Consider the following 26953-nt stretch of genomic DNA (forward strand, 5'->3'; position numbering starts at 1 on the left):
ACACAAAAAATGACACTAACTCTCTGTAGCAAAATAGCAACAAAGATCTTCAATTTAGTTGTAAGAATTAGCTAATATATATTTGTAGCTAATTGCCACAATTTGATTAAATTACTCAAAAATATATATTCTGGCAAATAACCACAATTAGAAATCATCTGATATGGTTTTAAACCAAAACCGTTTATATGGTAGTAAAATCATTTGTGGTTTTAAACATTAACTTATTAGGAAGAAGTCAGTACGTAGAAGACAAACACTGTACAAAGAAGCATAAGACATGATACAACGCTATATACATTAACACTAACCATTGATAGCTAAATAGCTTAGAACTCTTAGAAAAGCTTTTTGTTACAGAACTCTCTTTCACTCTCAATCCGAAAGAACTGTTGCTCCTTCCACCTGTTACACCACCAAAGTTTGTGTTTATGAGCTTCTTTTGTTGTTGCTAAACAAAAACAAAAAAAAATACTAAATCTGATTTGTTTTTGAAGAATCAGTCACCTTGACTCCCCAAATATCTTCCTCATTAGCAGGAATGGCTGTGATCTTGGTCTTAGGGTTCTCAAAGCTCATAAGCCCACCTAACACCGTCGAGTAATAACAGCCTGTAACACACATGCACAACCATTCAAAACTCGAAACCGCTTCAACTAAGCTTGTGATGCCCCCAAAATCTAGAACTTAAAAGAGTGATGAAAAACGAACCTTGAGGGAAAGAAGCAAGTGACTTGCCACAAGCACCTTTTAGCAGCTCAACATCATCAGCAAATGCCACGTACCCATCAGCTGTTATTCCCCAATACAATGGAACCTTACCGACTTGGTCCTGCAGCAAAATCAAGACCGATTTTTACCACCGAATCAAATCTACTTTACTGACAAGAAAGGAATTCTGAGGGTTAAAAAGAGAACTTACCGAGGCTACAAACAGAGTAGAAGTTGATTTATCAAAGACCGCAAAGGCAAAATCGCCACTTAGGTGAGCCACAACATGGTTGGCTGGGTAAGGAGCTCTGTCACGGAGAGTCCTGTAAGCCTCGATGTATAAGAACCTTGATTTATATGGTTTTAAACCTTGTAAAAGAACCCAAAATTAATAGAAATTTTCACAATAAAGCTAGCATATGAAAAGCTTTTAAGGCTATATAATGTCTAAACTAAGTTTCTTCTCTGTAAGAGAATCTTACTGACTCAATGTGCCAGAAGTGAACAAACCTCAGACGAAGCAGCACCACCGAATAGCCAAACAAAATCCAAGAACAAAAATTTTCAGATCCACCTCGAGAGCAGCCAGAAAAACAAACAAGTCACCACCATTCCCAATCCAACGAGAACAGAGTCGAGAAACCTGATTGTCGAGACATGAAAACCAGATCAGGAACCTGAGACCTCTAAGCCTTGATCGGAGAAGCGAGACGGAGCCACCGGGGAATAGATCCGTCTAAGAACAACCCCAATCCGCCCCAAGGAGGAGACGACGAAGCTAAAGGTTGAGATAGATAAAAGGACAAACAAGAAACTACCAAGAAGAGAAGCCACCCATCGCCGGCCATCGGTGAATTTTTTTTTTTTTTTTTTACGGCGAACACTCGAGAGAAAAAAATAAGTTTCTACAAAGGAAGTACTTAAATAAGACTCACGGCTAAGTAACAATATCGGAATATCCTATCATTTTAATTACTTAAAATAGCTTAATAAATTTTCCTGGGCTTTAGTTGGTGATGAGAAGCGACGCAAAGTTAACGTCATTTTTGAGAATTGACTTTAAATACATTACTATTTAACATCGTTTCTGTTTTGTGATACTAAGAAAACATTTGACATCATTTCTTAAGCGATGCTAAAATTAAATGATATTATTTGATATCATTTTTTAAGCGATGCTAAAATTAAATGATACTAACCAAAACTAAACGATGCTAAAAATTAATTCTTCTATCACTTGATAAACAATGTTTAATATTTAGTTTTACTGGATTTGACATTGCTTTTTTACAAGTTTGTTATATGATTGTTTTAAAAAAATTTGGTCACTATTAATATCTCACCTTCAGAAAATATTCTAAAACACTTTTTATCTTTTGTTACAATAATAAGTAGTAGCAAACTAAAAAAAATATTATTTAAAAATTAAATTTTTCGTTATACTTTGTGAGAATAGTTAGTAATTAAATACTACAAATTTTGTTACGATACATAATACTGAGTATATTTGTTACACATATATTCTTACTTATTTATAGTTAATCACCACAAACATAATTAGTAACTAATTATTACAAATTTAGTTACCATCCACAGTAGTGGATATATTTGCTATAAAAAATTTGTGACTTATTTGTAGCTAATTACCACAAGAATAGTTAGTAACTAATAATTACAAATTTAGTTACCATCGAAAATAGTAAGTATATTTTTCACAAAAATATAGTTACTTATTAGTAGCAAATTACCACAAATTTTATTGGTATCTACAATTGTCACTATTTCTCACAAATAGCTACACTTTTGCTACAAGTTTTTTAAATTTAAATTTTGTCACTAATGTGTAACTAATCGTCTCAAATATTTGCTACAAATTATGTTTGTCACATATATTGAAGCTATATCATCCATATTTTGTAGTGATTGTTGGTGTACCTCCGTCTTTCGAACAATTATTTTCTATTCCTCTTGTCACCATTGTTGTTGTTGATCATATACCTGTTGTTGTTGCCTCACTGTCAACACCTACACGGCCAGTGTCTCAACCAACACCATTGTTAGCTCGTCAAGGTGATATTGACTCTGCTTCTCCATCTTCGTCAACTTCTCCTATTGCAGATTTTGTGCCTGTTGTTGAGTCACCTCCTTCACCGGGTCTTCCCGAGCTCTTGGGAAAGGGCCATCGTGAAAAGAACCCATCTGTGTTGCTTAAAGATTATGTTGTCTCTCAAAATGTACACCCTCCGTCACACGTTCTCTCTCCTGGTTTCTCCATCGAAGATTCCTCGTCTACGGTCTCCGATAAGGTTTTGTACCCTATTGATGATTACTTACATAAGTCTGGTTTTTCAGCCAACCACATTTCCTTCCTTGTTGCGGTTCTTGACATCAATGAGCCCAAGCCTTTTAAAGATGTTGTGCTCATCAAGGAATGGTGTGAAGCAATGCAAAAGGAAATTGATGCTTTGAAGCTAATCATACATGGGATGTCATTGATCTGCCTCCCGGGAAGAAAGCTATTAGCAACAAATGGGTCTATAAATTAAAATTCAATTCCGACGGAACCCTTGAAAGACACAAAGCTCGTTTGGTTGTAATGGGGTATCATCAAAAAGAAGGTATTGACTTTAAGGAAACTTTTGCTCTGGTTGCTAAAATGACCACGGTTCATTCTCTTCTCGGTGTAGCAGCTGTCAAGAACTGGGAAGTACACCAAATGGACGTCCACAACGCCTTCTTACATGGTGATCTTGATGAGGAAGTGTACATGAAACTGCCTCCGGGTTTCAAGTCAACGGATTCCAACAAATTATGTCGTCTTTGAAAGTCTTTATACGGTCTTAAACAGGCTGCGCGTTGTTGGTTTTCAAAGTTGTCCACTGTTCTTCGGGAACTCGGTTTTACGTAGAGCTATCAGGACTACTCCTTATTTACCTTACGCCGAGGGGAGCTTATTCTTCATGTTTTGGTGTATGTGGATGACTTTGTTATTGAAGGAAATGATCTTCATGCAATCAACGAATTTAAGCTTCAGCTCAACAAGTGTTTTCATATGAAAGATTTGGGCAAGCTTAAGTATTTTCTAGGTATTGAGGTCTCTAGGGGACCAGATGGTTTTTGCTTATCACAACGCAAGTATGCTCTTGACATCATCACTAAAGCTGGTCTCTTAGGTGCCAAACCATCGCCAGTTCCTATCGAGCAGAACCACAAGCTTGCTTCTGTCAAGGGTCCTACGTTTGATAATCTGGCGCGGTATCGACGCTTACTAGGACGGTTCATCTACTTAACCATCACCCAACCAGATTTGAGTTACATCCTGCATATTCTTTCTCATTTTATGAAAGCCCCACTCGTGGCTCATTGGGAAGCTGCTTTGCGCCTTGTTCGTTACCTCAAAGGTTCTCCTGCCCAAGGTATCTTCCTCTGTTCATATAGTGCACTACATATCAGTGTGTATTGCGACTCTAACTACAATGGCTGTCCTCTAACACGGCGGTCTCTCTCCGCCTATATTGTTTACTTGGGTGATTCACCAATTTCATGGAAGACGAAGAAGCAAAAGACGGTTTCCTCTTCCTCTGCTGAAGCAGAGTACCCTGCTATGGCCTATACTCTCAAGAAAGTCAAATGGCTCAAATCTCTTATGCGTACCTTGGGAGTTGATCATCCACACCCTATCAACCTTCATTGTGACAGTGAGGCTGCCATATATATAGCTGCTAATCCTGTTTTCCATGAACGCACCAAACACATTGAGTCTGATTGTCATCAGGTTTAGGATGTTGTTCAGGCCAAGCTTATCGCTACTCAACACATTTCTACCTCTGATCAGGTGGCTGATCTCTTAACCAAGGCATTGTCTGGACCGACCTTTGCAAGACTGATGTCCACGATTGGCGTTCGTCATTACGTACCACCAACGTGACGGGAGATATTACGATATACTCGAATATGTACGGAATATTTACTTACATATGACTCTATCATAAATGCCAAACTCTATGTGTATAAATAGCAACAATATATGAATGAATACAACAACACTTTCAAAAATATTTCACAAGATCATCAAACTAGTTTATTCAAAGCACCGCCAAATAAATACCATTAAAGTGAAAGAAAAAAAGAAAGGAGCTTATCACACCGAAAAAAAGGAGCATTTCCGACAAAACATTGAAACCAAGTTTTTTTCAAGATTTTATATTTCAGTCCTTTTGGTTAATAGATCCCGAACCCCACCACAATATTTCGTCAATTGATGTTAGATTCTCGGCACAGAGAAGCATCGCCTTCATCTCTAAACATTGAAATACAAAAAAAACAAAACTATATTATAAATGCACACCAAATACCAATACGTGTAAAGTACATATACTTAAAAGAAAATAATAGTAGTATCATATATATTTTTTTTTGTCAACAATAGTAGTATCATATTATTTTAAACTATATTGGCATTCAGTGTTTTGTAGATTTGGATAGAGATTTTGGTTTTTGTTTTTTTAAAACTCATTTTTATACCAATCAAAACTTTAAAATTTTGGTTATCTTACATTTAGGAAAACTATTTTGTTGTAGTTTCCATTCACAATTCTAGATTTTTAGTTATCCTATAATTTAGGATATATGGTTTTTGCTTTTTTTTACGTTAATTTTTCTCAAAAGCCAAAAACTATTTTCTTTGAGATTTTTCATTAAAAACTAATAACAAAAGCTAAAACCAAAATCTAAAATCAAAAAAACTAAAAACTAAATCCAGAACTAAATTCATATTATTAACTTCTCCAACAATTATCTAAGTTCTCCAACAATTATCTAAGAAATTTGAAAACCTAAATAATGAACAAAAAAAAATGGTGGAGGAAAATTGTAAATGTGCATGTGCCAACACGAGACAGGGAGACATAATGCTGGATGGTTCATAGACCAGCAATACATTTCGAAATGGATCCAATGCTTATTATACATGCTAATTTACTACTACGACTACCCTCTTACCAACATTTCAAGTATTTAAATATTAATGAAATTTCAGTCATTTACCAAATCTTATATTCCCCTAAAAAAATCGATACATCACTAATTCAGAATTCCAATGTTACGCTCCCTATTTTGTTTTTTTTGTCCGAGCTAAGGACTTCTTCATCAATGGATCTTAATATAAATTTCTTACAATGAAAATTATCCTATTATTATTATTTAATTTGATGAGTTTCTTAGATAATGTAATAATTCTCTCCAAAATTTCTAAAACCTCTTATCTAAAAAACTTTAAATCATATTTAAGAAACTCAAACAATTTTATATTAATAATTTTTCTTTCTCTACTCTAAGAAATTTATGTTAAGATACTTTAATGGAGATGACCTAAGTAGGCTAATATAAACAAACATAAAAGACAAATCATAAAATATTTACATATTATATTAGAAAAAAAGGAGAAAATATTCAATGGACAACAGCTAAAAGATGCCTCTTCTGTTCTCTGAACTAAAAATAATATCGACAAAACTCAAAAGACAGAAAACATTAAGACCAAACACTACTTCGCTACTTCTGATCCAACGGCCCACATTTTTTCCCCACATTCTTGAAATTACCAAATCGTCCTTGATGCCCACCATCTCAATCCAACAAATCCTCGCCGTCCGTTTTGGAATCTTAGATCGGACGGTGATCACGAAACCGAGAGATAGACCTCACATTGTATTGAAGTCTTCCCGATCCTAAACCCTGGAACCACCGTGAACGCTACACGCGGCTCAGATTCCGGCGAACTCTCCGACGCCTGGAAAAACGCTTCCTCCGTTACGCTCTTCATGTACACTTCAGAGAATCGACAGCCTTTTGGTACTCGAAAGATCTCAGCTTCAGGCTCGAACGAGTAAGCCAAGCAATGCAAAAGCCAAATCCTTTTCGCCATTTCGAGGAATCCAGAGAACAAGCTCGTCTCTGGGAATTCACCACCCGAGACTTGGTTCCTCAGATGCAAGTGTCCAAAGAAAGCTTGTTCCATCTTCGGATGTATAAGCTGCAAGTACTTTCCTCTACAGAACCTAGCGAATCTTGATTTAGGCCGTGCCGTTAGATAATCTTTCGCTTTCATTGACCTCAGTTCTTTAAACCTCTCAAAGAACATTTCCCTCTCTGCTTTGCTCTGTTTCTTCTTCTTGTAGCTTCTTGAATCGTTGCTTGAGGTTGAGAAGTAAGGTAGATGAAACGCTTCGAACATTACATTGGAGACAAAGTGTTCGAAAGTGAAACACTTGTGGTCTTGCTTGTGATAGAAAACACCAGGCTGGATCGAACTAGCAGCCGATGAAATGTCCCATCCCGCGGTCTTCATTTGTTCGATCATTAGCTTCACGAATCCTCTTGTGGATTTGACTGTGTGGTGCAGATAAGTAACGAAATGCGTTGGATTTAGCGCTGATAGGTGAAGGTTGTCGAGAGGATTGCAAAGTTGTCCGCTTTGGTTAAGTCTCTTCTCTGTCAACTTGTTCTGTTTCATCGATTCATCAAGTTTCTCTCTCAGAAATACAATCTCTGAGTCTTTGAGCTTGTACTGAGACTCCAGCTTCTTCCCCATTATCTCATACGTTTTCAGTAAACTCCTCAGCTCTTGAATCTCCGCGAGAACCAGAGTTCTTTCAGGATTTGGATCCACTTGTTTCTTCAAGAAACATTGTTTCAGCTCAGACAATGTCTTAAGCTCGGCGACTACCAAGTTGTCTGATTTTTGAATCCCGATTGAGTCATACGGAGACTGACAATGCTGTAACTGTGCATAAGCCGCTTTGATGGAAGAAACCGTTGCAAAAAGCTTCGCAAGAAGAGCTTCCAATGCTAGACTTCTCTCATACTCTTCCTCAAGTTTGTAGAAAGATTCAGTCAAATTAGCAGTTTTGGAATCAAACTTTATCTTCTTCATTTCCTCTTCTGGAGCAACACCCATTAGCTTATGAATGTTAAGAACTTTAGCAAACTTGCGTCTGAGTTTACCCTCCTTAGGAACAACAACCATTGGTCTGACAGTCTCCATCTGCAGATACATCACAAAAAGAGCTTAGTTAGTAAGGAGACAACAGTACCAAGAACACAGTAACAAATAAGACAAGAATCACCGCAAAAGGAATTAAAAAGCAAAGGAAAAAAAAGAGAGTGAAATGAGACTTGTAATGATGATGAATGATACTGATACATAAAGAAAAAGAGCAACAAGCTTTAATACTTGGATCAAGGACCGTTAATGGAGGGCCAAGCATCTTTTGTGATATTCTCAGAACAGGACTTTGCTTTACCAAAGAAACTAGTGAAGTAACTATAGGAAAAAAAAAAGGGCTCAAAGTAAAAGAATGTTTTCAAAAAGAGTGATCAATTCACAAAAGAGAGATCTACACATAAATATCACAAAAGATGCATATATACAATCAATACTGAGTTGTGAAGAGTTCATGGTTCATGCTTAGAAAATGCTGTTTTTTTTTAAAGAGAAGGAATAAAAGAATCAACAAGTTGTGTCTATACCATTTCTTTATATGATAATATGAATGAGCCCAATCTACTTTTTTATTTCTTTCCTATTTTTAATGTGAATATGTTTGCTCTTTCTGCGAGGCTATTTAGTCAAAATGTGCTGCTACAGAATCAAACAAATACTAAAAAAAACTGCACCCATATAATCTCTGCAGAAAACACATGCTTATGCAGAGAATAATTAAGTAGAAATTGTTAATTTTCACATCTCTGAAAAGATGCATTTAATAAACAAGAACAAATCTATATTACTGTACTATGTTAAAAAGGAAAACCCTAATGTGAAAACAGTACAAACCTTAAAACCAAAATGTATGGGTAAAAAAATTGTTTTTAACCATAAGAAACAAGAGGACAACCTCAAGGCCTGACAAACCCACCAAACACATTTAGTACAATCAGACACAAGACCCACAATGTCTCATTGTGGTTTTAGACTCTAGAACGCAACGCTCTAAGACGCTATGCAGCTAACCAAACAGAGCCTGAAGACATTTCTCATCTACAAACCCTAGAAACAGAGCATTATTGCTTAAATTAAACCCCTCCAAGAGACTTTAATCAGGAAGAGGATTTGTTAGAGAGTGATTATGAGACTTGAAGATGTGAACATAAGCACTAGAACGCTTGAGAATTTTCAGAAGCAAGTTTCCATGACAAACAAAGTTAATAAAGTCAAAGACTCAAAGGTCGTACCTCGCTACCGTCCCAAGTTTTTCTTTCTAAATTTATTATTTTTTTTGAAAAATCTCACTTCATTGTAGAGTAAATCTGAAGAAAGAAATAGAAGAATCGACAAAGCAACTTCAGCTTAAACCCCTGCAGACTAAATGAAACCCAAACAGAAATCACAAATCAACTCAAGAATGAGAAAGAAAAAGAACATAGAACAGAGAAAGGAAAAACAAAAAGATTCAAACTTTGTGCTGTAAAAGAAGAAAGTCCTAAAACCCTTTTTTAGAATCGACTATATATACAAAAAGATGAACAATTAAAGTCGACATTATTGTGTATTAGCTAACAACAATGGTGGATTAGGCCCACGGCCAGCGAGATGAAACTTCCATTGAAAATAAAAACTAAAACTTTGTAAGAACAAAAAAAACAATTAAGCAATAATGGAATTGAATCATTCACCAGAAACCCACATGAATGTTTAACAAACGGAACTTGATTGAATTAATGAAAAATAAAATTAAGAAAATTATTAAACCACTCACCCGGAAATAGATCTCTCTGTTTTCTTTACACCAACCAACAAAAATGTCTCCTTGAAAATTTACAGACAGATTCGTCCAAAGCTTCAAGAGAGAGAAAGAGAGAGAGAGAGAGAATATGAGAGCTGGAGGAGTGAAACGGTCAGAGGAGATGAAGAAGAGAGTAGTAATATGAAATTACTGAAAAGGACAAAAGACAGACTGAGCAAAAAAGCAAAGCGTTGAGCATTGGGGGATTCAAAATCAGGTTTCCGAAACACCCTTCAAAGTTGAGGCTATTTACACCGGCCGTTGTGATTAGGGAGAGGTCTCGAGATACGCGAAAGGTGTTTTTGGTCATTCATGTAGTAGCAATGAATGAGAATATTTTTTGTGGATTTGGTTGGGTTTATTAATGGGCAAATTATGAGATCATCTCCAAGTGCGAATTTATTGGGCTTTTCTATTTTGTTCTGGGCTCGGCTAATTTGCTTCGTTAAGAAACAACAATACTATATTTGACGGGTGCTGTTAAGATGATGAGGTGCCGGATTAATAACGACTGTCATTTTCAAGCTGATGAGTGATGATGAGAAATGTAAAAAAAAAATTACGTAGAAACTTTTCTTGTGAAAATTTTCATTGTACATACTTGTGCTTTAGAAATTTTAGCTGTTGAGATTTTTAAACCAATTGATATAAATTGTAAATTTTGGAAATTACAACTTTAAATAATATAAATGATTAGATTTTGACATATGTGATACAATAAATTTTCTTTATATCTAATTTTTTTTTACAACATGGTACAACATGGCAATACGAAAGAAAATCGTTTACATAGGTAACTAGGTGCGGAACTGAGCGAATACGTCGTGCTAGATTATCCGCTTTACCATTTTGAGAGCGAGGGACGTAGAGTAATGAAAAGGAAGTAAAATCCTCTTTATCTGCCTGTTTGTTTCTTTATCTATATCTATATCCAAACAATATATATAGTTGTAATTTGATATCCAAAAAATTGATGACGACTTCCAACAATCGATAATCTTATTTAAAAACTATGAAAAATAAACCTTAAAAGCTGAACATTTTAAATATAAATTTAACAAAAAAATTGAAAGTAAAAAATGAAAAAAATATATGAAATAATGGTTGTAGAAACTATAAAAAGAGAAAAATCAATAAAAGATTAATTGAGAAAATTTTGGGTTCTAATTCTTTTTGTTAAAGTAAAAGTTTTAAAAATCTAAACAAATCACTTTTAGGCTGTTAAAAATGATATATAGTAATGGATGCAGAAGACGATATAGTAATAACAAATGAGAGTTTAATATCAAATTTGAAATTTTTTGAACCAAATATAGATTATTGGTTCGTGATTCAGTTGAATCATTTGTCTAATTCCTTCTGATGGTCTTCAGATGATGGAGGTTTCAAAAAATACTATAGTGCAAATTTGTTTAATAGTTTATAGCTGATTTTTTTTTTGGGTAGTGTGTAGCTCATCACGTCACTGATATTGAAGTTGAAATGAAATTGCTTTGAACTTTCGGGTGGTTCAATTTGGCCACACAATTGAATCACAATCTCCTTTCTTTGTCATCTTTCTCTTGTCTAACGGTTATTTTACGCACAAATCTTTGTCATCTTTCTCTTCTTTAATTGTTATTTTACGTATGAACATCCTATTTTTATTGTTATTGTATGAAAACGTCATGTATCTACCGAAACTCACGTTATAAAAAATCTCCATCCAGCATCCGATTACTATTCTTCTCATTTAGTTAACTGTAGATTTAACTAGGTCTACATCATGTCCATGTCCTAAGAATTATTCAACGCACCCTCGTCTTCGTCTTCGTCTTCATCTTTGTCTTCGTCTTCGTCTTCCCTCTTGTCGAGGTCAAGTATGTAAATTACTATTTTAACAAGCTTCCCCAATAATTTAGCAACTTCATTTTTCATGGATTCTTCATCTCCCACGTCATGAACTTCAACGCCTCACAAGTCACATGATATACGTATCTTTTATATATTTCTCTTCCATTGATCCCGGTTTAACTCTTTTAGTTTAAAAAGCTTCCCCAAGAATATAGCAACTTTATTTCCCATGCATGGATTCTTCAGCTCCCAAGTCATGAGCTTCAATGCCTCACAAGTCACAATGTACGTTCATTGGTCCTCGTTCATCTCTTTTAGTCTCTGGAGTTTAGACTAAAACATGCGATGTTTAGCTGTTTGTGATGTGATGTGATAAGACAAATAAAGATTCAACATTTATGTTTTTGTTAGTTGTTGTTTTTGCATCTGATATAGTCACACTTTCTATGATGTGTTCTTCTTTAAGGCTTTTGAATCTCAAGATGAGTGTGAACCGGCGAAGTTGGCACAAACATGGATCTAATCTCAGAATGGTTATCTTAGTTCTGTGGTTGGTTTGTTATGTTGGGAATGGTCAAACTATTGCGAACATCAGTGAGTTCGAAGACAATCCAGCTCTTCTTCCCCTCGTTACAAAGGTGGTTTATCGCTGGGTTTCTAATACTACCGCTGCTCTTAGTCGTGATCTTGGTAACAGGGCAAAGTTTTGCTTCAAAGACTTGTAAGTTTTCTTTCTCTTAAATTGTAATCTGGAACTTTCAATTCTTTGATCTTAGTATGGTGGATGCAGTTGATAGATTCACTTGCTAATTAACTCGTAGGTCCTGTAGGTGAAAATATACTCTTTGAGCTTACAAAAAGTCTTGTGAGATATTTTGGTCAGGTTTTTTATCCCTTTGTTGAAATCACTATCTCAGGGATTCTGAATGGAACAGAGCTTTTAACTTCTCCACCAACTTGGATTTCTTATCTAAGTGCATTGAGAAAACCAAAGGTACTGACTTTTACTTAGCAGTTAGCACGACCGAAACAGATAATTATTTGCTACTTGGTTGTTGTAAAAAGATGAAAGATCGACGATTTGATGGTTCTTGGTTGTTTCAGAACTCTCACGTTTCTTATGGTTCTTGGAGTAATTAATCTGATGACATAGATTGGATCTTGTTATGTGCTTACACTTTTGGTCTGGAACAGGTGATATTGTTGGGCGTATCTGTGGAACAGCAGAGATGAAGTTCTATTTTAATGCTTCTTTCAATAAAGCAAATGACACGGAATATTGGCAGTGGCAGCCAAATGTAAATTGCAACTTGACTGCATGGGATTCTGGTTGTGAACCTGGATGGGGCTGTAGTCTTGATATAATCGAACAAGTCGACCTGCCAAACTCCAAAGATTTTCCTAAAAGAAAAAAAGACTGTATGACTTGCTGTGAAGGGTTTTTCTGCCCTCGTGGCCTCACTTGTATGATACGTAAGCAGTTCATAAAACGCCTTCATATGGTTTAATTTATAAGGTTTTCTCATCTATTTGGTCTAAACTAACACTGTTTCTGATTTTTTTTTTTTGTTCTGTTTTGAAAAAAGCTTGTCCCCTTGGTGCTCATTGTCCCTTAGCTACCCTTAATAAGACTACAAGCATATGCGAACCGTAAGTTTTTTTTTATTCCATCTTAGATACAAATACTAATATGATTCATATATGTGATATTATTGCGGGATAAGATAATAAGATGTTATGTCAAATCTGTAGGTATACTTATCAACTACCACCAACTCTAAGACTACCAAGCCACACTTGTGGAGGTGCGAATGTATGGGCCGATATCACTTCCAGCAGTGAAATATTCTGTCCTGCGGGATCGCATTGCCCAACCACCGATAAAATAGTAGCTTGTGAAAAAGGGTATTCATTTCTTCGCCCCTTCAAAATTCATTCTATCCTGACAAATTTTCCTCAACGTTGTGTTACTCTGTTATGCCAATGTTTATTTGCTCCTCTGGTTCGTTTTTATTTAAAATTGTGCAAAAAAATTTAGGCAAAAAAATAATATTCACTTGCATGAATCTAGTTGAATCGTTTAGATGAAGTTGGTTTAATCAAAAATAACAAATTACAGCTATGCCTTAATTATCCAAATGAATCATTTGTCTTCAAAAATGATAATTTTACAATTATTTTGCAAATTACAATATTTTGTCTACCAAAACTGTAAAATATGCTTCCAACTAAAATTGAAAATCATATTTTCCTACCAAAATCGCAAAATCATATTTTTCTGCTAAAACCAAAAAAATATATTTACCGGCCAAAACTCCAAATCACATTTTCCGCAAATCATAAAATTGAATTTATCTGCAATAACTGTTAAATTATGTTTTATTTTTAAATGGTACTTGAAATATATTTCTATTTCAGAAAAATGCAAATATGAATATTACTTTATCAATTTATGCGAAAAATCAATTTGTAATTTTTAAACATTATTAAAACATGATTTGTTGTAAATATACTTTAGATTAAAGATTATTATACTTAAAATTAACAATATAGTTAAATTAAAACATGAGCATTTTAGTCACTTTCTAATTAAAATCACCTAGATGGAGATGTAACCAAACAAACAGATGTTCATTCATATGGCATCAAACCAACAAAAATGGAAATCAATTAACATATTTTTGATGTATCATTTAGATGGAACATGTGGATGGTTCATTTGGAAGTAAAACATTTAGATGGATAATTTGAATATAATAACAGATTAATGATTTAGCTGAGAATCAGAGTTTGTCTATATCTTAAGTGGTTATTCCTTTTTATGTTGATTTAGGCACTATTGCAGAAAGGGGTCAACATCTGAGAAACGTAAGTCATATCGAATATTCATGATCGCTTGTTATCACTTACATAACCAATAATTAGTAATGTTTACTATCTCCATGCATCTCTTAAGTACGTCTTGGCTTCTGCAGCTTGCTTGAAGTTATCGTCCTGCAAACGCAACACAGGAAATCAGAACATACATGCATTTGGGATTATGTTTATCGTAAGTTTCTATTTCAGTTATTACTGGAATATCCAAGACTAGCTAATTGGTTTTCCACTACTAAAAGAGTGGCCTTCAATGTATGTTTGTGCAGGCTGCAGTGAGTACTATTCTACTCATTATCTACAATTGTTCCGATCACATCCTAAAGATCAGGGAAAAGAGGCAGGCGAAGTCAAGGGAAGCAGCCGTCAAGAAAGCGAGAGCTCATCAGAGATGGAAAGGTGCTAGAGAGGCTGCAAAAAAGCATGTACGTGAGATCGGTGCGCAAATAACTCGGACATTTCCAGGTAAAAAATCCGATCATGATGGTGATACCCACATGATGTTGGGTCCTGGGGACTCTGCTTCTGAGGTATATGAAGACATAGAAATGTCGAAACATTCGAGTTCCTCTGCTGCGCAAGCGCAGTCTAGTTCAGCCGTAAGTAATGAAAGAAGAGCAAGTCTTGACATAGAAGAAGAGAGCGTAAAAAGAAAGAATTTGGCTAAAGCAAAGCAAACACAGACCCAAATATTCAAGGCTGCATATGATCAGATCGAGAAGGAGAAAGCCATGGAGCAAGAGAATAAGAATCTTAACTTTTCAGGAATAGTTTCAATGGCTAGTAATACTGAGACGAGGAATAAAAGACCTCTCATGGAGCTTTCTTATAAAGATCTAACTCTTACCTTGAAGTCCAATGGTAAGCATGTGTTGAGATGTGTCACAGGAAGCATGAAACCAGGTCGGATCACAGCTGTGATGGGTCCATCAGGCGCAGGAAAGACAAGTCTGCTCTCTGCTTTGGCTGGGAAAGCTGTTGGTTGCAAACTGAGTGGTTCAATTCTTATAAACGGGAAGCAAGAATCAATCCATTCATATAAAAAAATTATTGGTTTTGTGCCACAAGATGACGTTGTTCATGGAAACTTGACGGTAGAAGAAAATATTTGGTTCCATGCTAAATGCAGATTACCTGCGGGTCTATCGAAAGCAGAAAAAGTTCTTGTGGTTGAAAGAACCATCGACTCTTTGGGGCTACAACCTGTGAGGAATTCTTTAGTTGGTACGGTGGAGAAGCGGGGAATCTCAGGAGGGCAGAGGAAACGAGTCAATGTGGGTTTAGAAATGGTAATGGAGCCTTCGATTTTATTCTTGGATGAGCCTACTTCTGGCTTGGATAGTGCCTCATCACAGCTTCTTCTTAGAGCACTTCGGCATGAAGCCTTCGAGGGAGTCAACATTTGCATGGTTGTTCACCAACCGAGGTATCTTGTAAAACAAGTTACACGTAGAGGAAATATCTTTATCATGTGCCATGAAGTTTTTTTTAATTCATATTTCTGAATTTGTTGCAGTTACACTTTGTTCAAAACGTTCAATGATCTAGTACTTCTCGCGAAAGGTGGACTTACTGTTTACCATGGATCAGTCGACAATGTCGAAGAATACTTCTCCGGGTTGGGAATAAATGTTCCAGACCGTATCAACCCTCCTGACTATTACATCGACGTTCTTGAAGGCATAACAATTGGGAATTCTGGTGTTGATTACAAAGAGCTTCCTCAAAGGTGGATGCTTCACAAAGGGTACTCGGTTCCATTAGATATGCGGAACAACAGTGCTGATGGTCTTCAAACGAATCCAGACATTGGTAATAATTCACACGGTAATGCAGAACAAACATTTGCCAGAGAGCTGTGGGGAGATGTGAAGAGTAATTCCATGTTGCGTAGTGATAAAATACAGCACAACTTCTTGAAGTCTAGAGATTTGTCCCACAGAAGAACCCCTTCTATGTGGCTACAATACAAATATTTTCTTGGAAGGTTTGATCTTCTCAAATTTTCTATGTGACTTATTTAAGAGCAGTTGATTCTTGGATGTCGGAATAAAGAAGAGCTATGTTCTTGATTTCAGGGTAGCTAAGCAGCAAATGAGAGAAGCTAAGTTACAAGCCACAGACTATTTGATCTTGTTGCTTGCTGGAGCTTGTTTAGGATTACTTACTAAAAAAAGTGCTGATGAGAGCTTTGGATATCTTGGCTATACCTACACTATTATCGCAGTCTGTGAGTTGGATCATTACTGTTATTAATCAATTTCTGAAAAATTTCTTCATGTTCTTATGGATCTTGTGTCTTTTTTTGTTTTTCTTCTTCTTCATCTGTCAGCTCTTCTTTGCAAAATAGCAGCTTTAAGATCATTCTCACTAGACAAGTTACATTACTGGAGAGAAAGTGCTTCGGGGATGAGTAGCTCTGCCTGCTTCCTTGCCAAAGATACAATAGACTTTTTCAATGTACTTGTCAAGCCATTGGTCTATCTCTCTATGTTCTATTTCTTCACGAATCCAAGATCCACATTTTTGGATAACTATATTATTTTGGCCTGCCTCGTATATTGTGTGACCGGTATTGCATATGCCTTGGCTATCTTTCTCCAACCAAGCTCAGCACAGCTGGTGAGTTTCCTTTCGAAGAAGAAGAATCATACTCTCTGTACTTAATTCTAATCGACAAACTTATTGGGGATTTTATTGCAGTTTTCTGTTCTTCTTCCAGTCGTTTTAACACTTGTTTCATCCCGACCGAAGGATGATAGTAAAGCTATTAGGATAATGGCTGACTTGAGCTATCCAAAGTGGGCGTTGCAGGCATTTGTGATAGTAAATGCTCAAAGGTACGAAAACATGTTGGAAAAGCAAAAAGCATAAAGAAGTTAATTACCTACCAAAAGCTTGGTTTGATTCCTTCTGTACATTTATTGGGTTTCAGGTACTATGGAGTATGGATGATTACGCGGTGTGGTATGCTTTGGAAGTATGGCTACGACATTAACGAATGGAATCTATGTATAATGATACTGCTTCTCGTAGGTGTGGCCACTCGTGGAATTGCCTTTGTGGGGATGATCTTACTTAAAAAAAAGTGAAGAAAGACCGTTCCTTTGTTCGCAGGAATCTGAAGCTTCCGGATAGACAGAAGAATATAAGGATTTGTTATGAAATTTATATGTTCATCGTAGTTCCTTCTCCTATTAGAGTAAGAAACTTTGTACACATCTTTTGTGTCTGTGATGTTGGTTTTCAAACCCAAGAGAAAGTGTTGTCAAATCAGATTAGCTAGTAATCTATAAGACCACCATTAGTGGAGTAACCCACCATAGTTACTCCCATATTAATTAAGTATATAATTAATACTAAATTAAGTGAAGTAACCCTAAGAGAAACTTAAGCAAAATCACTCTATTATTAGAGAACCCAAAATAAGGTTGCTCAAACATTTAAATAATAATTTTTTAATTTGTGTTTATTAATTATCAAACTTTAATTATATAAAATGACAAAACAATTATTAAATTTTTTTTATATTACAAACAATTATTAAAATAGAAAACAATTAAATTTTACAAACTTTAGAATATTAAACATATTTTACAAAATTCGGAATAGTAAACATAATTTATAAAATTCGAAATATTAAACATATTAAACAAAATTCGGAATAAGATTTATTGTGCGATTGCCCCAATTTTTTGCCAGATATGTTCAATCAAGTCTTTCTCCAAACGATCATGCATTTGTGTATCATGAAGGTCATTCCGAATGCCCATCATATTATTTATAGTTGTTGGCATATCTGTAGAATACGATAAATCGACTCGGGAAGTTCCGCTTCCTTCTCCGTAATAGAACTCTGTTGGATAGTAGAAATTGTATTCATGTCGTTCGTCTTCCACTATCATGTTATGCAAGATGATACATGCTCTCATTATTTTCCCTATTTTTCTTTTATCCCAAAAAAGTGCAGGATTCTTCACGATTGCAAATCGAGCTTGCAAGACTCCAAATGCACGCTCTACATCTTTCCGACATGCTTCTTGATTTTAAGCAAAGAGTTTTGCTTTTCGACCACGTGGAAGTGTAATGGATTGGATGAAAGTTGCCCATTTGGGATAGATACCGTCAGTTAGGTAGTACGTCATTTTGTATTGCCTTCCATTGACAACGTATATAACTCTCGGAGCTCGGCCCTCTAGGATATCATCAAACACCGGTGAGCGGTCCAAAACATTGATATCATTTAACGTACCTGGTGGTCCGAAAAATGCTTGCCAAATCCATAAATCTTGTGAAGCCACAACCTCTAGTACGATTGTCGGTTTTCCAGATCCACGTGAATATTGTCCTTTCCATGCAGTGGGACAATTCTTCCACTCCCAATGCATACAATCTATGCTCCCTACCATTCCGGGGAAACCCTGTTGTTCTCCAATATTCATCAATCGTTGGAGGTCTTCAGCTGTAGGTCTTCTGAGATACTCGTCTCCAAACAGATTTATAACTCCCTCAACAAAATGTAGAAGGCATTTGTGGGCGGTTGTTTCAGTGAGTCGTAAATATTCATCCACCGCATCTGCTGAACATCCGTACGCCATGATACGAATAGCCGACATACATTTTTGAAGTGCAGAAAGGCCGAGCCTTCCAGTAGCATCTCGCCTTTTTCTGAAGTATGGGACTCCATTCTCAATAGCATTAACAATACGAATAAACAATGGTTTGTTCATTCTAAAACGACGGCGGAACATAGCTTGAGTGTAAGTCGGATTATCACTAAAATAATCATTCCATAGCCGAGCGTGACCTTCTTCGCGGTCTCTATTAATGTGGACTCTTCGGATAATTGGAGCTGATGGTACATCTGGGTGAGTGTAGTTGTATTGGATATCCTCCACTATACTATCAACTTCATCCTCTACAATATCATCAACTTCTTGATCGGAACTCCAATTAGACATCTTTTGACAATTTGGGTTTAGTAGAAGGCTTATGGGAAGTTTAATTTATTTTGTAATGGAGAAGGATTTTTATTTGGTATAGGAGGAGAAGTGAAGATAGGAGGAAAGAGAGTTTGTTTGCGGGTGTAATGGAGTAAATGTTGTTGCAAATGAAGAAGAAAAAGTTGTCCAATATATAGACTTAACACTAGAGACACAAGCAAACAAACTAATTTAGTGGGTGTACATACAACCCTTACAAAAGGCAAAGCTGTGACTGTCCTTGCAAAACAAATAAAACCGTGACTGTCATTGCCAAACAAATACAACCAAACAAATACAACTAAATCATACAAACATCAAAAGCCATACAATCCTTACAAACATCATAAGCCATTTAGACATAACCCTTCACATCAACAAAACATCCCAAATATGTGACATGTTCCACAACAAGATAGCTTCTTCTCTTCACGTGACTGTCCACAGCTACATTTGATGACCCGAAACCTGAAACAAAAGAATACAAGTAGAGTTAAGCACAACAAAACATATTAACATGAGAGACATAGAATGGTGACAACATGAGAAAGACACACAAGAGTTAAATATAACAAATGAAAAGAATTGAAACCTAAATGTTTGTCAACATTTGATCTACTAGTTTGTCTCTAAGTAGCACTTCAGCTGGTGTTAGTTCACTCTTGTTAACCAGGCTGTCTAGCAATCTCATCTTGTCGTGCCTCTCTTTAGCCGTTTGTTCTTGATCCTTCATTGCAATGATCTTATCTAACTTACGGACAGAACCATCCTCAACATCAATACTAACAGTCGGTTTCTTCCCTTTGTTCTTAGTAGCTTTAACCCCCGGAGGCCTCTTCTCAGATCCATCATTGCACGTAGTAGTAGTCTCAGATGCAAGCTTAGTCCGCTTGTGGTTACATTCTTCTGTGATCCATTTCTGATCGTGCTTCAGCTCCCTCCACCAATGTCCAAGCATAAATGGCTTCTTCATGTCGTTATTGTAAAGCTCATACGCCATTCTCATCACGTCATCTTCTGATTCTCCACTTTTCCTTCTTGTACTTGTTTGTGCGTAACATCCCACAAACTTGTTGACTTGGTGGTTTATCTTGTTCCACCTAGCCTTACATTGTGAAGGCCCTCTTGCGTTTGAACCGGCTGATCCATCATTTGCTTTGTAATAGTCTGCAACTCTCTTCCATAAACTTGTTAACCGCTGCTCATTACTTACAACTGGATCCTTGCTTATGTTCAACCAAGCACTTATGAGGTTGGCATCTTCCTCTGCACTCCACCGCTTCCTACTTCCTCTGCCGCCGTCTTCTTCAGTCTCTTCAACTGTAACCTCTATACAGTCTTCAGTTTCGGATGTTTTGGGCTAAAGTTAAGAGGCTGAGAAGAGAATGGGTTGCTAAATTGAATAGGCTGAGAGGATTTAGCAGAATGTGGAGGGTTAGGATTATCATAAACGTTGGGATCTATTTGAGAATTCAAAAGATCAACATAATTTTCTGATGACAAACGATAAGGATTTCTAGGATCCATTGTTTGTGTTTAATGAAAGCTTATGTTTAACTAAAAGGGTTTGTAGATTGAGGGTTTATATTGTTTAACAATGAGGGTTTATATTGAACTCAAGGTTAGGTTAGCTTTTTAACTAAAGGTTAGATAAAAAAAGTAAAGTTTAATTGAGGTAAAAAGCTAATGAGTGTTTAGTTGACAAGAGATATACTTTTCAGTATATCTCTATGAGTAGACAACTGAATAACTTTTCAGTAAATCTACTTGTGTACAAATTTTCCAAAATGTGATGTTTAAAGTCAATACTAAATTCAAATTCAATCATGTTTCTCAATAAACCAGTGTAATTATGCTTTTTATTCAAACTAGAAACAAATTTCACCTTCCAAAATAATTGTGCGAAAGAACAACAATCGGGTTCCCAAAATATTTTAAAACACTTGAGCAAAAAAAGAAAACAGGACACGGCAAAACATCCCAAATCATACCTTTTAGCACAATTATTTATAAAAAACATCAAACTAGAACAAGAACTCACAGTTTTATCAAAACAGAACAAGAACAGTTAATATGTAAACCGAACTAGAACAAGAACTCACAGTTAGAACAAGAACAAGAACAATCTATAACAGAAAGATTAACAAAACAGAACAAGAACAACAAAACCAACTCATTCATCCCAATCACATCTCATAAAAAACCTAACAACAACATATGAGAGTTATAGGACCATACCTTATCAATTTTGACTGTCCAACCGGTAAACCACTTCATGAACACCACTCTTCATCATTTAACCGCTATATCCAGTTCATGAGAACCTCACAGAAAACAAGACAATCTTGTTAAACATCGAACTACATTTACACTCTACCAATAAAAAGACACACGGGTAACAGAAACACAAAACACAAAACAAGAACATACAAAGCTATAACACAAAAGCTATAACACAAAACAAGAACATAATAAGCCACTCATTCATAAAAAGCTATCAGACAATAATCATTAATTAAACCGAAACCCTAAATCATACAAACAAATTTCAAAACCTAGATTAACATCAAATTAATCTCACACTCGATGCCTAATAAGTCAAATCGACAACAAAGATTAACAATTCTAACAAGCAATCGAATTAATACGAAACCCTAACAATTCAAGACCACCAGAGATGAATTACAGAAACAAAAAAAACATAGATCAGAAGACGAACCGTATCTCTCCAATTCGTTAGACGGTGGACCTCGCCGGACATCCGCCGTTGTCCCACCACTCCTCCGCCATCGTTGTCCCACCACTGTGGAACCTTCGCCGTCGCCAAATCGTGAGAACCGAAGTGACAAACCCTAATAAGCTGGGTTACGCCAATACAGTCTCCAATCACCCTCCGTTTATCCCAAAAACCATCGAGATTAGCTGGATAAATCAATGATTTGATGTTAATCGGTTGATTTTTTCGATGGAGAAGAATCGCGATTTATCCTCCACGAACGAGAGAGAAGAGAAAGAAGAGAGATGTCGAGAAAGAATGAAAAAAATATGAGAAAAAAAAAATTACCTTTTATATTTATCAGTTCACCAAGACACGTATTGTTGCTCAAGGGGTTACTCCCAAACCTTCCCATAAAACCGATACTCGGCGTATTGGACTCAAATATTAGTTTTATAATCTAATTTTGGGCCCCAGAATTAAGAGTAACCCACTAAGTTACTGGAGTAATGATGCTCTAAAGCTCTTTTAAAACTAATTAAGGCTTGTTCTTAGAATTTGGCATAATTGAATTAAAACATTACCAAAAACTACTTCTGGTTGAACAAGACTTGAAAGTTGAGTGAGTTTCTGATCATTTTCTTACTGCACAAATAGATATAAAACATTTGGTTTTTCTTTAACAATATATATATATATATATATATATTTTCCTTATGTAAATATTTGAGTAAATATTTTTAGCGGGTAATAAGCCTTAGGTTGTTGCATTTCGGAATTCGGACCACCCTATTGGACAGAGCCTGAGTGGATGGAGACGACGATATAGTAAAAACTAAAAACAAACAGAGAGTTTCATATCAAATTTGATTAATAACATCATAGTTGATTTGCTTAAGAAGATATGTTCTAGCTCTTCACGTCACAAAGACAGACATGTGGTTATAGACTCTTGATAAGTTTTAAAAAGTCATTCATTGTTTGTTCTTGATTGAGAGTTTTCGCCTTTTCAGTAATCCCTTGATGTTAATAAAATTTCAGTGTCTTCCAAATTTGGACTCAGCAAAAAATTCATTAATTATGGGACCAGTTGATTGTAAGTTGTAAATACATGGACGAATCCGCAAATATCCTACATTTAATTCTTCATGATGACTAATATTCAAATTTTCTCTATTGTGTACATTTTATAGTCATGAAAATATTATTATTCTACAAAATTTAATATATAGAATAGTCAATTACAATTATACAAAAAGTCAGGGTTACAATTTTGATGTTAATAAAAAATTTCGGTCGTCATCCCTTGATGTTAATAAAAAAATTTCAGTGTTTTTTTTTTTTTTTTTGTTATTTTCTGTCTTCCAAATTTGGACTCAGCAAAATTCATTAAAATCATGCGACCATTGATTGTAAGTTGTAACACATGGACGAATCCGCAAGTATCCTAATTTTAATTCTTCATGATGACTAATATTCAAATTTTCTCCATTGTGTACATTTTATAGTCATGAGAATATTTATATTCTACAAAATTTAATATATAGAATAGTCAATTACAATTTATATACAAAAAGTCAGGATTACAATTTTGAAATGACTTTTCTACATAAAACTTTTTTGATATTAGAACAAGAGAAATCTGCATTTTTTATTTTTTAATACTAATCAAAAACAGAAATTTCATTTTCTTAGTCACTATATTAGTAATGCAACAGTAAACAATATTTGTATATTAGGAAAAGTTGCCACATAACAAATATTTCTTATCATTCTTACTTAAAGAAATTTTTGAATAAACTTAGAAAGAAAATATATATATTCCTAAATCAATGGGTAAAAAGGTTGATTCTGTTACAGATTTTAAGTAACTGTAATTATAATTACTAGGTCTACATGTCCTTTCCTTGTCCTAATGAAATCATTCAACGCACTCTCTTCTTCTTCCTTCTTCATTCTTCATTCTTCCTTCTTCCTTCTTATTATAAGGTCAATGACAATGACGACAGATTAAATCTGCATATCTCAGACTAATAGTTTAAAAAGCTTCCCCGAAAATATAGCAACTTCAATTTTCATGGATTCTTCAGCTCCCAAGTCATGAACTTTAATGCCTCACAAGTCACAATGTACGTTTTTTTTTTCCCTTCTCTTCCGTTTATCCTGGTTTAACTCTTCTAGTCTGTAGAATCTAAGGAATAAAAATTGAAACTTGCGATGTTTTTGTGATGGTGGTCGAATGTGATCTGGAGACAAAGAAAGCAATTTTCAAGTTTCTGGGTTCTCAAATTAGATTGTTTTGGAGTTCGTTTCTGCTTAATTTGTTAAAAGAGCTGAGATGTGATGTGATAAGTCTAATAAAGATTTAACCTTTATGTAGCTAAACCCAAAAATCAAGCTTAACAGATTGATTTTAAAAAATATTAAGATATGGGTCGTTTTTCACATTGTTTCAGTCACGTTCGTCGCACACATAGATCACCATTTTAGTCTTTGCACCATCGTTTTCTCCAACTTCCTTCACGTTTCTTCCCTCTCCATTCACAAATCACAATGTCTCAAAACGTTTCATCTAACTTGATATATCAAGCAAGTTTTTTTATGTTTTTGTTAGTTGTTGTTTTTGCATCTGATTTAGTCATTTTCTATTTTGTGTTTTTTAAGGGTTTTGAATCTCAAGATGAGTGTGAAACGGCGAAGTTGGCTTAAATATGGATCTAATCTCAGATTGGTTATCTTAGTTCTGTGGTTGGTTTGTTATGTTGGGAATGGTCAAACTATTGGGGACACCAGTGAGTTCGAAAATCCAGCTGTTCTTCCACTCGTTACACAGATGGTTTACAGCAGGCTTTCTAATAGCACAGCTGCTCTTAATCGTGAGCTCGGTACCAGAGCAAAGTTTTGCATCAAAGACCCGTCAGTTTTCTTTCTCTTAAACTGTAATCTTGCACTATATTTGCTTTGCTTTGGTTTCTAATTTTGTAGACTTGTATCACTAATGCAATCAAATGTCTCATTTTTCTGATTAAGATTTCACCTTAGTCTTTTATTTATTTACTAAGATATCAGCATTCCTAAAGAGGATGTGGAACTTTCAATTCTTTGATCTTAGTATAGTTGATGCATTGATAGCTTCACTTGCTAATTAACTCGTAGGTGCTGTAGGTGATATACTCTTTGAGCTTACTAAAGTCTTGTGAGATATTTTGATCAGGTTGTTTATCCTTTTGTTGAAATCACTATCTCAGGGATGCTGATTGGAACAAAGCTTTTAACTTCTCCACCAACTTGGACTTCTTATCTTCTTGCATTCAGAAAACCAAAGGTACTGACTATTACTTAGAACGAACCAAAACAGAAAATTAATCTGTTTAAAAAAGATGGAATGGAAGATCGACGATTTGATGATTTTATAGGAACACTGTTATGGTTCCTGGAGTTAATCTGATGACATAATTTTCATATCTTTTTATGTGTTTACATTTTCGGTTTGGAACAGGTGACATTGGTAGGCGTATCTGTACAGCAGCAGAGATGAAGTTCTATTTTAATGCTTTTTTCAATAAGTCGAATAGCCAAGGCCACTTGCAACCAAATGTAAATTGCAACTTGACTTCATGGGTCTCTGGTTGTGAACCTGGATGGGGCTGTAGTGTTGAACCAACCGAACAAGTCGACCTACAAAACTCCAAAGATTTTCCTGAAAGAACAGAAAACTGTATGGCTTGCTGTGAAGGGTTTTTCTGCCCCCGTGGCCTCACCTGCATGATACGTAAGCAATTTATAAACGCCTTCATGGTTTATAAGCTTTTCTTATCTATATGGAATGGTCTAACTAACACTGTTTCTGAATTTTTTGTTCTTGAAAAGCTTGTCCCCTTGGTGCTCATTGTCCCTTAGCTACCCTTAATAAGACTACAAGCTTATGTGAACCGTAAGTTTTTTTATTCCATCTTAGATACAAAGACTAGTATGATACATGTGATATTATTGCGGGATAAGATGAGATGTTATGTCAAATATGTAGGTATACTTATCAACTACCACCAGGACGACCAAACCACACTTGTGGAGGTGCGAATGTATGGGCCGATATCAGATCCAGCGGTGAAGTATTCTGTTCCGCGGGATCGTATTGTCCTACCACCACTCAAAAAGTACCTTGTGATAGTGNAACAGAAAATTAATCTGTTTAAAAAAGATGGAATGGAAGATCGACGATTTGATGATTTTATAGGAACACTGTTATGGTTCCTGGAGTTAATCTGATGACATAATTTTCATATCTTTTTATGTGTTTACATTTTCGGTTTGGAACAGGTGACATTGGTAGGCGTATCTGTACAGCAGCAGAGATGAAGTTCTATTTTAATGCTTTTTTCAATAAGTCGAATAGCCAAGGCCACTTGCAACCAAATGTAAATTGCAACTTGACTTCATGGGTCTCTGGTTGTGAACCTGGATGGGGCTGTAGTGTTGAACCAACCGAACAAGTCGACCTACAAAACTCCAAAGATTTTCCTGAAAGAACAGAAAACTGTATGGCTTGCTGTGAAGGGTTTTTCTGCCCCCGTGGCCTCACCTGCATGATACGTAAGCAATTTATAAACGCCTTCATGGTTTATAAGCTTTTCTTATCTATATGGAATGGTCTAACTAACACTGTTTCTGAATTTTTTGTTCTTGAAAAGCTTGTCCCCTTGGTGCTCATTGTCCCTTAGCTACCCTTAATAAGACTACAAGCTTATGTGAACCGTAAGTTTTTTTATTCCATCTTAGATACAAAGACTAGTATGATACATGTGATATTATTGCGGGATAAGATGAGATGTTATGTCAAATATGTAGGTATACTTATCAACTACCACCAGGACGACCAAACCACACTTGTGGAGGTGCGAATGTATGGGCCGATATCAGATCCAGCGGTGAAGTATTCTGTTCCGCGGGATCGTATTGTCCTACCACCACTCAAAAAGTACCTTGTGATAGTGGGTATTCATTTTTTCGACCCTTCAAACTCCGTTCTATCCTGACAAATTGTCCTCAAC

The 26953-nt window shown here is 35.6% G+C and overlaps 7 protein-coding genes across 10 annotated transcripts in view; 3 read left to right on the forward strand and 4 right to left on the reverse strand.

Moving 5' to 3' along the window:
- LOC104744142 (probable asparagine synthetase [glutamine-hydrolyzing]) lies at positions 148–1096 on the reverse strand (the record flags this gene model as incomplete). The annotated part of the gene is made up of 4 exons (XM_019235627.1): positions 148–405; positions 508–611; positions 712–832; positions 923–1096. Coding segments are annotated over 4 exons (429 nt in total), but the record flags the coding sequence as incomplete, so codon positions are not given.
- LOC109128747 (uncharacterized mitochondrial protein AtMg00810-like) lies at positions 3308–4492 on the forward strand. Its single transcript, XM_019235628.1, has 2 exons — positions 3308–3494; positions 3708–4492. The coding sequence occupies exons 1-2, from the start codon at positions 3308–3310 to the stop codon at positions 4490–4492; spliced, it is 972 nt and encodes a 323-aa protein (XP_019091173.1).
- Positions 6109–9708, reverse strand: LOC104742858 (IRK-interacting protein-like). 3 transcript variants are annotated; one of them, XM_010463923.2, is made up of 3 exons: positions 9471–9708; positions 8947–9076; positions 6109–7756 (listed from the first exon to the last, which is right to left on the reverse strand). In XM_010463923.2, exon 3 carries the CDS (start codon positions 7754–7756, stop codon positions 6392–6394), a length of 1365 nt encoding a protein of 454 aa, XP_010462225.1. In that variant the 5' UTR covers positions 8947–9076; positions 9471–9708; the 3' UTR covers positions 6109–6391. The 3 variants fall into 3 exon arrangements, with proteins under 3 accessions (XP_010462225.1, XP_010462224.1, XP_010462226.1); XM_010463922.2 differs by lacking the exon at positions 8947–9076 and having other exon boundaries at positions 9471–9705; XM_010463924.2 differs by lacking the exons at positions 8947–9076; positions 9471–9708 and adding an exon at positions 7946–8915.
- On the forward strand, positions 11397–17548 carry LOC104742861 (ABC transporter G family member 24). The gene is made up of 14 exons (XM_010463929.2): positions 11397–11615; positions 11797–12051; positions 12248–12324; positions 12525–12803; positions 12917–12980; positions 13083–13235; positions 14164–14198; positions 14306–14379; positions 14474–15630; positions 15721–16191; positions 16283–16434; positions 16537–16826; positions 16908–17044; positions 17140–17548. The coding sequence occupies exons 1-14, from the start codon at positions 11560–11562 to the stop codon at positions 17294–17296; spliced, it is 3357 nt and encodes a 1118-aa protein (XP_010462231.1). The 5' UTR covers positions 11397–11559; the 3' UTR covers positions 17297–17548.
- LOC104744143 lies at positions 18251–19165 on the reverse strand. Its single transcript, XM_010465156.1, has 2 exons — positions 18457–19165; positions 18251–18399 (listed from the first exon to the last, which is right to left on the reverse strand). Exons 1-2 carry the CDS (start codon positions 19163–19165, stop codon positions 18251–18253), a joined length of 858 nt encoding a protein of 285 aa, XP_010463458.1.
- On the reverse strand, positions 19779–20713 carry LOC104744144 (glutathione S-transferase T3-like). The gene is made up of 2 exons (XM_010465157.1): positions 20639–20713; positions 19779–20546 (listed from the first exon to the last, which is right to left on the reverse strand). The coding sequence occupies exons 1-2, from the start codon at positions 20711–20713 to the stop codon at positions 19779–19781; spliced, it is 843 nt and encodes a 280-aa protein (XP_010463459.1).
- Positions 23958–26953, forward strand: part of LOC104742859 (ABC transporter G family member 24) — a 7668-nt gene continuing 4672 nt past the window's right edge. The window contains exons 1-6 of one of the 2 annotated variants that reach the window (XM_010463928.2): positions 23958–24031; positions 24567–24818; positions 25151–25227; positions 25402–25674; positions 25773–25836; positions 26751–26897. In XM_010463928.2, coding sequence (XP_010462230.1) covers positions 24003–24031; positions 24567–24818; positions 25151–25227; positions 25402–25674; positions 25773–25836; positions 26751–26897 — 842 coding nt within the window. In that variant the 5' untranslated portion in view covers positions 23958–24002. Of the gene's footprint in view, positions 24032–24566; positions 24819–25150; positions 25228–25401; positions 25675–25772; positions 25837–26226; positions 26496–26593; positions 26658–26750; positions 26898–26953 lie in introns of those variants that run through there. The other variant, XM_010463927.2, reaches the window with a different exon arrangement.

The sequence above is a fragment of the Camelina sativa genome, chromosome 14, assembly GCF_000633955.1.
Source record: "Camelina sativa cultivar DH55 chromosome 14, Cs, whole genome shotgun sequence".
NCBI lineage: Eukaryota > Viridiplantae > Streptophyta > Magnoliopsida > Brassicales > Brassicaceae > Camelina > Camelina sativa.

Bases quoted from the DNA above. Each gene is read 5' to 3' on its own strand.
- LOC109128747 (XM_019235628.1), top strand. From the start codon at position 3,308: ATGGGGTATCATCAAAAAGAAGGTATTGACTTTAAGGAAACTTTTGCT. The intron at 3,495-3,707 runs GTTTCAAGTCAA...TTGTTATTGAAG, and splicing joins GTACATGAAACTGCCTCCGG to GAAATGATCTTCATGCAATC.
- LOC104742858 (XM_010463923.2), bottom strand. From the start codon at position 7,756: ATGGAGACTGTCAGACCAATGGTTGTTGTTCCTAAGGAGGGTAAACTC.
- LOC104742861 (XM_010463929.2), top strand. From the start codon at position 11,560: ATGCATGGATTCTTCAGCTCCCAAGTCATGAGCTTCAATGCCTCACAA. The intron at 11,616-11,796 runs GTACGTTCATTG...TTCTTCTTTAAG, and splicing joins AATGCCTCACAAGTCACAAT to GCTTTTGAATCTCAAGATGA. The intron at 13,236-14,163 runs GTATTCATTTCT...ATGTTGATTTAG, and splicing joins ATAGTAGCTTGTGAAAAAGG to GCACTATTGCAGAAAGGGGT.
- LOC104744143 (XM_010465156.1), bottom strand. From the start codon at position 19,165: ATGTCTAATTGGAGTTCCGATCAAGAAGTTGATGATATTGTAGAGGAT. The intron at 18,400-18,456 runs GTACGTTAAATG...ATGATATCCTAG, and splicing joins AGCATTTTTCGGACCACCAG to AGGGCCGAGCTCCGAGAGTT.
- LOC104744144 (XM_010465157.1), bottom strand. From the start codon at position 20,713: ATGGATCCTAGAAATCCTTATCGTTTGTCATCAGAAAATTATGTTGAT. The intron at 20,547-20,638 runs GTTTATGATAAT...TCTTAACTTTAG, and splicing joins ATTCTCAAATAGATCCCAAC to CCCAAAACATCCGAAACTGA.